An 11,133-nucleotide genomic window follows, 5' to 3' on the forward strand; every position below is an offset into this window, starting at 1 on the left:
CCAAGTTACGACCAATGCCTTCTAAATCACCTAACGACAAAATAACCAACGAAAGCCTGCGGCAGTATTTTTGTCTCAAGATTAACAAAACAAAAAAAAATAAAAATAAAAATAAAAGTATATATATATATATATATATATATATTTCTGTTAAAAATTAGATTTTATATATATGGGGTAAATTCTCAAAAAAAAAATTTTGAATGATCATCGCCTTTTAAAATTTCCTACAGAGCGTTTGTATTTTTGAAAATATTTTAGAACTTTTGAAAATATTTTGAAACGATACTCTTTTTTTTTTCCAAAATGATACTTAAAACTAGACTTTTTTTAACAATCACTTGCGACCTTCACGCTATGGCTTGCCATCAGTTGTAAACCCACCCCCTCCCCTCACTCGTAGCTCTCATCATCAGTTGTAGGGGAGGAAGGAAAGGAGCACACTATTAACTGCAAGAGGGGAAGGAGAGGTGGTGGCCACACACCCTTTGTCATCAGTTGCAAGCCCCTCTCGCACCATTGATTACCGGTAATGAAAGAGAGGGGACAACTGCATGCCCTTGTCTTTGATCGCAAGAAGGGGGGGGGGGGGCCTTCACTATCGGTTATAGGCCCTCTTTGCGTCGTCGCTCATGGGCGAGAAAGAAGAAGGGACAATCGTGCACTCTTGTCGTTGGTCATTGGGGACAAGGGGTGACTTCATTGTTGACCATGAGTGAGAAAGGAGAGGGGGCAAATCATGCACAATTATCATCCTTGTTTATTATCCATGGGCTCTCTTTGTGTTGTCAACCACAAGTAAAGAATGAGGGGAGATAGCCCATATGCCCTTACCATCGATTGTAGGGGAGGAGGAAGGAACAAAGGAGCGCAGGTGTGCAACGATAGAGCCAACGGGGTCAATGATAGGTCCGGAGAAAAAACGGATAAAATGATCAACTTTTTTCTTACACACACACATACATACATACATATATATGTATATATATATATATGTATACATATATATATATGTATACATATATATATATGTATACATATATATATATGTATACATATATATATATATACATATATATAAATATACATACATATATATATAAAAATATACATACATATATATATATATACATATATATATATATATATACATATATATATATATACATATATGTATGTATATATATATGTAAATATATATATATGTACATACATACATACATACACATACACATACACATACACATACACATACACATACACATACATATGTATATATATATATATATATATACATACATACATACTTTTGTCCATAGCTTAGCACATGTTTCAATTGATTCACAGATTTGATACGTTCATGCCTAGGTGGAAACTAAGAAACAGATCAAACCTTGTGGATAAGATCTTTCACAGGGGCTGCTGCCATTGACCTCCCAAGCTCAGAGAAAATAGAAGAGCAGTGAATCTGTCAACACTAAGTCTGGTGACAGAAATCTCACATTTAGGAGCCATACTAAGATCTGGCATTATCGACAGCACGAGAAGTCATACAAGAAAACCACATAACCAAACATGTATACAAATGCTATACCTGTTCAGTGCCATGAATCCAATTGCAAAAATGTAAATGATGAACAGAAAACTGTGGTTTGATACATTATGACAGGAATAGAGAAGTATACCGGCCTGAGCTCCGCAATGACCTTAGGTTACATCTCCTTTCTTCCCTTCCTCCCAATGAAAAACAAGGCTATATGATTTATGCGTTTCTCTTTCTGCCTAATGGAACATTCTTGTCATATTTACAGTAATTAAAATGCTGCAGGTGTGATATAAAGGGCTGCTGCGATGATCATAGATGTCATAGATGGTCACCACCCCATCTTTGTTGAAACAAAATTTGCAGCTGTGTGACCCTGGAAGAGATTAAGGTGCTTTTTCTCTTGATTCATCAATGATGGCTCGTCCGATGGAATACGTATCAAGGAAATCACTATCGGTGTCAACCTGAAGCTCTTTAAACATTGCCATGACTTGAATCATAGTTGGCCTATGAAGTGGTTGATCGTCCAAACACTCAAAGGCAATCTTCAAATACTGGTAGAGTTCGGCATCCCCTAACTTCTTCCCCATCAAATCTGGATCAAAAATCTCACTGCATCTGTTCTCCTTCACCAATTGCTTAGCCCAGCCAACAAGGTTGTTGTCACCAAACTCCAATGGGTCGATAGGTTTCTTCCCCGACAAGAGCTCCAAAAGCACCACTCCGTAGCTATACACGTCCCCCTTTGTCGTGCATCTAAAACTCTGGTAGTATTCAGGTGGCACATAGCCTGGTGTACCAACAAGAGTGCTCACGCTGAGATGGGTGTCAAGAGCATTCATAAGTCTCGCCATTCCAAAATCTGATACCCGGGCTTCCAAGTTCTCATCTAATAGCACATTGCTGGACTTCATGTCCCTGTGTATGATATGAGGTACGCAACTGTGGTGAAGAAAAGCAAGCCCCCTTGCTGACCCAATTGCAATCTTTTTCCTTCCTCCCCAATCCAGCTTGGTGGCTCCACCCTTGCTCTTGTCATGGAGAACCATATCTAAGCTTCCAAACTTCATGTACTCATAAACCAAAAGCCTCTCTTCGCCAATCTTGCAATAGCCCAGCAGAGGTACAAGATTTCGGTGCTTAATTTTGCCAATAGTCTCCATCTCAGCAGTGAACTCCCGATCCCCCTGGCCGGTGACATGTATCAGCTTCTTGATTGCAACAACACTTCCATCCTTGAGTCGAGCCTTATAGACTTCTCCAAACCCACCAGAACCGATTAAACTGTCAGCACTGAAGCCATTGGTGGCCTCGAGGAGGTGGGCAAAAGTAAGCTTCCTTAAAGGCTTCTCGAAAGTGGCAACATTGATGCTGAGAGGCTCGAGAACACCAGACAGCTTCCAACTAGTGGTACCAGAGGTGGGGAGACTCTCAACATAACCAACTCTCAACTCGTCAGTCTTCTGGTGCTTTTTCATCTTGTAGAGGGCGAGCAAGAGTAAGAATACAATGAGCACAGAAAACACAATGCCGATAAGAATGCTCCAACCAAAGAATCTCCTCCCACCAGAATCATAATAGAAGTCATGGTTGCTGGCTTTGGCTCCACAGGGGGGCAAGGGAAGGGCACAAAGGCCAGAATTGTTCTCATAGCGTGTTGGCGGAAATGTTGTAAGCTGGCCTGTGGTCGGAATCGGTCCACTGAGATTGTTGTTTGAGACATCCATGTCACTCAGGAATGTGAGGCTGCCCAGCGCTCCAGGGATGTTTCCAGTGAGATGGTTGTGGGAGAGATCAAGCACGCCGATCATTCTTAAGCCACCAAAAGTCTCAGGTATGGTCCCTGTAAGCTCATTGTGCCCCAAATTTAGAACTTGGAGATAGTCCATTGACCCAAAGTTCTCTGGGATGGTCCCTGAGAGCGAATTGTAGGAGAGGTCCAGGTAGATCATACTTCCATTGCCCGGAAAAGAATAGACTGTTGTCCCAGTGTAAATTCTAGTGGCAGGGCAAGAATGCACCAAAGGGAAGTTGGCCAATCTCTCGGGCCGGATATCCTCAAATTCGAAGAGCACGCCGGCCCCTGGACATATGTTCCCAGCCTCGTTTCTCAAGAATGCAAATTGCTTGCCGGAGACAATGCCTGGGACTATAAGCCCAGCTTGTGATGCCAGTGTTCCAGGAATAGGGCCGCTAAGGCGATTGCTTGCAAGGTCAAGCCATATGAGGTTCTGACAGCTGCCGAACTCCGGTGGTATCTCCCCCGAGATATTGTTGTTACCCAATTGGAGAATTGCAAGGCTCTGGAGCCTCCCAATACGACTGGGGATCCTTCCTGTGAGGCGGTTGCCAGAGAGCGAGACCCATACAAGATTCACGCACTTGGTAAGTGACGACGGAATGCTACCGGTGAGCATGTTGTAGCTGAGAATTAGCGTCTCCAAGCTGGTGCTGTTTGAACAGAGGCTTTCTGGTATTTCACCAGAGAGATTGTTGGCCCAGATCACCAAATCCACAAGCTTCGGAAGCGACCAGATCCCTGGGGGAACCGGCCCGTTCAGCTCATTGAAGCTAAGATCGAGGGACCGAAGATTAGTACAATTACCAAGATCAAGAGGCATTGCTCCTGAGAGAAAATTATTGGGCAACAAGATCCTCTCAAGGTTTGGAAGAGATGAGCATAGCCCAGTGGGGATTTCACCAGTGAACTCATTGGAGCCGAGATCAATAACTTCCAGCAGTGAACAACTGGTCAGTGCCGTCAACGGCACGGGGCCACTGATATTGTTGAATGGGAGGTGGAGATATCTCAGAGCAGGCAGAGTACTAATGATATGCTCGATGAAATCGCCTGAGAGCTGGTTATTTCCGAGGTCCAGTCTTTGGAGCGAAGAGCATGAGACAAACGTCGACAGCAGGCCACCGGTGAGGCCATTGCCAGCGAGGTTGAGCTCCACCAGAGTCCCACATGTTTGACCCAACTCAGGCGGGATTTCACCAGAAAACCGATTGTTTGCCAATGACAAACGCTGCAAACTCACAAAGTTCTGCCAGAACGATGGGATCTCGCCAGTGAAATTGTTGCCCGAGAGGTTGAGCTCCTCAAGCTTGCGGCAGCTGGCCAAGCTCAGGGGCAGCGCAGTGCCATTGAGCCCATTGTAGGACAAGTCCAGCACCATCATACTGCCGCAGGTCCCCAAGTCGAAGGTCGAGAAATCCCCAGAGAGGTTGTTGTAGGAGAGGTCCAGGAACGTGAGGTTCGTGCAGGTAGGCACGTCCCCCATCCTCCCGGTGAGCTTGTTGTCGGAGAAGTTGAGGTAGCTGAGGCCGCTGCAGCTCGAGAGGGAGTAGTTGAGCAGCCCGTAATCGGAGATTCGGTTGCGAGACAGATCGAGCTCCCGTATGGAAGCCTCGAATGGAAAGATCCCGCCATGGATCGAGTTCCTCGACAGGTTGAGAGAAACCAGGCGCGGACAGGAGGACAAGAACTTGGAGGGAATGGTCTCGTTGAAAGTGTTCGACGATAAGTCCACCGTCTCGAAGCCGCAGGGAAGTGACGATGCCGTGCTGCTGTACGAGAGGTTGCCGTAAAAGGAGTTCCCGCGGAGATTGAGATAGCGGAGGCTCGGAAGCGCCATGAGATGCTCGAGGTTAAGGCGGCCAGTGAGGCCCATGTTGCTGAGATTTAAGCTGCGAACCCGGCCGTCGGCTGCCGAGCACACGACGCCGGTCCACGAACACCGGCTGCTGCCGGAATCAGAACCATCAACCGTCCAGTTCTGCAGGAAGCCCTTCGGATCGGAGTCAACTGACGAGCGCTTGAATCGGATCAAAGCAGAGACCTCCTCAGGTGCCGCCATGGACGAAGGGAAAGCAGTTAAGGTTATCAAGAAGAGGAAGAGGAAGGCGAAGCTGTCGCTTTCCATTGCTCGAGACTGTGGGAGGGAACACAGAAGACTCCTTTTTAGAATCGTTGCTCCTCTTCCTCCTCGGCTTCGCGAGCCTTCACATCTGAGGACCGCTGGCAACGTAAACAGAAACCTCTGCGAGCTCCAAAAGAGGAAATCTTACGACTCTGCTGCCATTTGTAAAGTAGAAGAAGAACAGTAGAAGAAGAATCACCGACTTACCGATGAAGGCCTTCATCGAGCCGCCGACGGCGCAGAAGAAAGATCAGATTTTGAGATCACCCCAAGATCCCCGGCACCTGAAAAATCAAGAATCTGTAGATAAACCCCAATAAAACCAAGAAAAAGAAAAGAATCAAATTCTGGAAGAAAATGAGACTGAAGAAAAATGGCATCTTTGAAGCGAAAACTGACCCTCACGAGGTGTAGGCATCGATCTCGAACGATCCTACAAAGAAATGGCTAGGGCAACCAGAACCAACCAGAAAAGGATTTTGATGGTTGCAGAGAAACGGATTCAGGCAGGATTTAGTGAGAGAAGAGGTTTGTGGCAAGAGGAGGAGGAGGGGAAGGAGAAGCGAAGACACCAGCCAAGGCGGAAGAAAAGGCGAGGAGGCAAAGGAGAAACATTTAGCGCCTAATTAATTAATCTAATGGTGCTTTGGAGGGTTTGTCTGCTTCCATCTTCACTCGTAAGAAGGAAAGTAATAGTTCGATTACCAAAGATTTAACAAAGCAAAACCTTTTCTTTCTTTTCCTCCTTTTTCTCCTTACTGTCTCTCCATTGCCGAGTCAGTCAAACTCGGGATTTGATGCTCACGAGTCCCCCTTTTTGGCATCCCCTCTTTCCCAAAAAATAAACTAACCCCTTAACTCTCTTCTCCCGCAGCTCCTCCCCTACCCCTCTGTGCTTCCACATTCTCCTTGCTCATCTATATTCTGCAGGATTTCTATGATGGTGGTAGGCCAACATCTTCTTGTTCGGGAACGAGTTTGAATCTGCAGCCGAGCAGAACAGGCAATTCACGTGTATGGTGGAGGAGGTGTCAAGATCAAGTACAGTTCACCAGAAGCCATGTTGTCAGTGCATGCAGTGAATGGAAGATGAGGGGGGAGGAGGATGACCTCCTTGAAGGGGCTAAGTTTAAGATGACCACCGGAATCCGGCACTGTAGAGGTGCCCCTGTTGTGCATGATTCCAAATGGGTCTCCTCCAATACAGACAAAACACATCATCATGACATACTCAGCCAGAAATTTCCAGACAATACTTCCTTTCCAATAAAGCTTCTCATCATCTGAAACCTCCAGTTTGCTCTTCTCCGCTCACCCTGCAGAATCGAAGGTTTCAAGAAGTAGACTAGCCTTATTGCCCGTTAAATCAGGAGGCAGCTCCATGCAAAGGGGGTAAAGGAAAAGCAAATGACATATGGCAGACTTGCCTTGTTATTATATTATCTGATCATTCTTCATGAATTCACAAGTTGCGTTCTGTTCCATGATTCAGAGCATGTGGCGCAGCTGCTTGCTTGTACTTGCAGCTCACTCCCTGTCCTTCACTGACGCATGATCATGGCAAACTAGATATCTTCTAATCAATGGAACCTGTACTTTGGATCTTCTAATCAATGGAGCCTGGTGGCACGTAGCACGTAATTTTCACTGCAAGAGAACAAAAAGAAGTCAGGCCAAGGCATCCTTTGTTGAATGCATGTGTGATAAGGACATGAACAGATCCTCCACAGTCATCACCATTGGATTCATCATCTAACTGGAGAACGCACCAATTCCTTACCGCACAAATGCACAGTGGCAGTCTTGTAGTTGTTGGGAGCGGATGGGGGCTAGTTTGGGAAAAGTAGCAGAAGCGGAATCATCGGTAATAAACCGCCGATCTAAAAATATTTCGTCTAGGTCATATTTACCCCCACCGGAGGGGTGGGCCCCACGCGACGTATTGGTGGGTGCGCACGAGCGGCAATTAATGCGGGGCCGTGTCTTTTTGTCTTGCGTTACGCCCGACAACGACGGGTGGCAGCATGTGGGGTAAGCGTACCGCACCAAAGATGCGGAGTCTGTCTGCCCCCGCTTTTCCACTGTCGTTCTTCCTTTAGGCGTCACCGGTGAGTGCGCAGAACCGGAAGCGCTCAGGGGTGTTTTGGGTATCTCAGGTTCCACACGTGCGCCCGACAGCTGTCGCACGAGTCTGCGCTCGCGATGCCAAACCCAATCCGACACTCCATCGCGGCAAGTCACGTCGTCATCGTCTTCCTCCTCTGCTCGGCTACTTCCACCTAACCTTAATCTTTAATGAGATAACGACGCATACGAATTATTTTGTCAGGATATCGTCGTCACGTAGCGCGTGAGCGGTGGCAACAAGCACTCCGATTGAGGAGCCTCCTTCTTCCTCTGCTCGCACGTGCATCGATCCAAGGGATTGTTTTGGCGAGGTGGACAGGAGTATGGAGGGGAGATGATTCCGCCCTGACACAGAGATCCTTGTGCTACGTGAGAAGCTCCTCCGTCACATACTGTAATCAATAGCTTCCTGCATGCATGCACTCACGAAGGAAGGGGGGCGTTCCCAATGCCACGAGACGCAGCACAGGGATGCTTGCATGGGGGTTCCACCACTGTGCTTGACATGGATGTTGGTGCTCCTCGTGACACCTACATTAAATCAAACCAAATGGGGGCATGAATGTTTGAGCTTTTTGCTTGAATGGGTGCGAGGCATCTGCCCCCACTTCTCACACCCTCACCACGATAAAATACAACGCAAGATGATATTGTAATTTGCGTGCCGTAATTTTCTAGTCGTCTCTCTCCGTTATCTACGATTAGATTTCCCCATCACCGGCTGTCGTAGGGAGAGGAAAATATGAAGTTGGACTATCCATGAACCTTTTCCTCCATCCTACTCTTCATTTAGGTGCCTGTCTATAGCTAGTATGATAAGATAACACTAGTTAAGTGATGAGGTTATGTCTTCTAGTCGCCTCTCCATTATGAGTCCCATAGGATCATAAATACAATGCTCCTTAACTAGCCTTGTGATTTTTGGTTCTCTCTGGTCTTTGATCTTGCAAACTACCCTACCTTTCCTAAACCTAGCGAGAATAGTTGGCTGCCTCAAGAAAGATATACATATGTTGATTTATATCGATAGGACTTGTGTGTCTGTGTTGAAACTCGGAGACTTTTGTCATCAATCATTAGCCTAGCTGTGTTAGGTTTGGAGAAAGGATCCCATTCCCACATTCAGATGTATCAGGAGTCAAAACTGGTTGGAGAAGGTGAGGAAAACATGCACGAATATGGTGACAACTAAGGAGTCGATAAGACCCCACGAATCTTAGTAGGAGAAGTTAGAGATCACGAGTCCTCAGGGACAGATGTGATGTGAATTAGGTGGGTTCGGTGTTGCAAGGCAGGGAAGGGAGCGGAGTGCAACTACTACACCGACGACGCTCGCAGTTGAGTTGCAAGCCTGGACTGAAGATATTGGATAATTGATGCACTCGAAATAAATTTCTGGATTATTATGGAAGCACAGATTCATGGCCGGTAGAAAAATCGAGCAAGTTCTCAGTAGTTTACGATCATCAGAGGGATTGATGTGTTCCTACTACTGTCTCTTTCCATTAATTTGACTCACTTATAGCTTTCCTTTACCGTCCATGGCAGACTTGTTATGTCATGACACTGCTCTGACGCAGGACCTTTCAGGACATGGATTTATGGACTGTCATTGTGGCTGATGACAGAAAATACGAGTAATAATATCCCAAGGAGAAAATGCACAGTCGGGACGGAGGATGAAGTGATTCTGAGAAGATTCCATCAAATATGCAGCTAACTAAGCAACAATTTAGTGTCTATCTAATAATTGATGCAAGAGTCGATCGAAGAACAATCAACAAATCAGTAGCTTTCTGATGCTGCAAGGAAGAGAAGTCCAATCTTGAAATCAATGACTTCGATCCTTTAGTCGGGCCTTGTAGACGTCTCCGGATCCACCGGTACCGATTAATCTGTCAGCACCGAAGCCATTGGTGGCCTCGAGTTGGTGGGCAAAAGTGGCAACATCGATGCTGAGAGGCTCGAGAACACCAGACGGGTTCCAACTGGTCAGCGGTGGGGCGACTCTCAACATAACCAGCTCTCGACTCGTCGGTCTTGTACGGGGCAAGCAACAGTAAGAAGAATACACTGAACACAGACAACACAATGCCGATAAGAACGCTCCCACCATTGGCCATGCAGCCAAGCTGTGTTGTTCCCGATTAAAACACACATTTAATTGATCTCAAGTAAACATTATGATTTATCCAACTACTGCTGAGGCTTCACATCACTCATATTTATTCTATGATAATTAATTTACATGTGAACACTTTTATACTCGATGATTTATATAAAAATAAATTTTATTTTTGTTTCTTAATTTTATAAATAAAATAATATATCTATTGAGTTCTTTTTTATCTCGTTTTTTACGGATGACATGAGTACGAGACATCCTTGGTCTAAGATCAAAATAAAGAAAATATCACTGAACTTCATAAATCACTCAGTCAATCACTATTTCTTCTATTGCTGCTCTAATGGACGTGTGATATCATCGTCTTTGACATCTGTCATTCTCTATTCAACAATAACTAATTTTTTGTTATTCCTTTTCAACTTCCAAACTAAATAAAACTGTTTCTAATTGTCATACTTGCGTTAGCAATAAAAGTCACAAACTATCTTTTGGAATATCTTCCGTATCCTGTTCCAAATCATTTGAAATTATTTATACTAATATTTAGAGCCCTGCTCCAACTACTTCATTTGATGATTTTAAATTTTATATTATTTTTATATATTATTTTATTATATATACATGACTTTATCATCTCAAATATAAATATGAAGTTGCGACAGTTTTTACTTATTTTATAAAAAGTAGTTGAGAACTTTTATTCTACCATTAAACTAGTTTACTCTGGTGGAGGAGGTGAATACCAAGCTTTAATAATTTACCTCTCATGGTGAGGTATACAATATCTCAAGTCTCATGGTGAGGTATACAATTTACCACCATACATATCTCAATTATTTGATTTTGCCAAATGAAAACACCGATATATAGTTGAAACTAGTCTCACCCTCCTATACCAAGCCTCTATATCACTAATCTTTTTGTCAATAGCTTTTCAGACTATTGTCTATCTCATTAAACCATATGTTCACCCAAATCCTACAACATTGGTCACCATTTGAAAGACTACTTTACAAAATCTTCCCTAACTATGTCTCTACATTTCACATAAGTTAACATCAAGATTTAAGTTATGCATCTTTATCAGGTACTCCCTTGAACATAATGTTTTTTAATGCTTTGATGTTTAAACTCATAAGGTCTTTGTATTACATCATGTTATTTTTGTCGAGTCCACATTTCCCTTTTAAAATCTTACTCCTTTAGCAATTCAAGGCACTATAACAACCACCGATCACCGAGTTCATATGAGTACACCTCAAACCCTTCTAAGTGCATCTCTTACCATATCAACAAACAGTTCTTCTATAAACCTGTACTATTTTATTATTCTAGTTCAGCAATACTTTACCTCTTTTATAACTTCTCAATCAACCTCTCTATCAATTCACTCTACAATGTGCGATGAA

The 11,133-nt window shown here is 44.2% G+C and overlaps 1 protein-coding gene across 2 annotated transcripts; it reads right to left on the bottom strand.

Moving 5' to 3' along the window:
- Positions 1–1,551: 1,551 nt before the first annotated feature.
- On the bottom strand, positions 1,552–6,786 carry LOC135631958 (brassinosteroid LRR receptor kinase BRL1-like). 2 transcript variants are annotated; one of them, XM_065140133.1, is made up of 3 exons: positions 5,869–6,786; positions 5,677–5,753; positions 1,552–5,589 (listed from the first exon to the last, which is right to left on the bottom strand). In XM_065140133.1, exon 3 carries the CDS (start codon positions 5,470–5,472, stop codon positions 1,930–1,932), a length of 3,543 nt encoding a protein of 1,180 aa, XP_064996205.1. In that variant the 5' UTR covers positions 5,473–5,589; positions 5,677–5,753; positions 5,869–6,786; the 3' UTR covers positions 1,552–1,929. The 2 variants fall into 2 exon arrangements, with proteins under 2 accessions (XP_064996205.1, XP_064996206.1); XM_065140134.1 differs by having other exon boundaries at positions 5,677–5,769.
- Positions 6,787–11,133: the final 4,347 nt, after the last annotated feature.

The sequence above is a fragment of the Musa acuminata genome, chromosome BXJ3-2 (genome assembly GCF_036884655.1).
Source record: "Musa acuminata AAA Group cultivar baxijiao chromosome BXJ3-2, Cavendish_Baxijiao_AAA, whole genome shotgun sequence".
Lineage (NCBI taxonomy): Eukaryota > Viridiplantae > Streptophyta > Magnoliopsida > Zingiberales > Musaceae > Musa > Musa acuminata.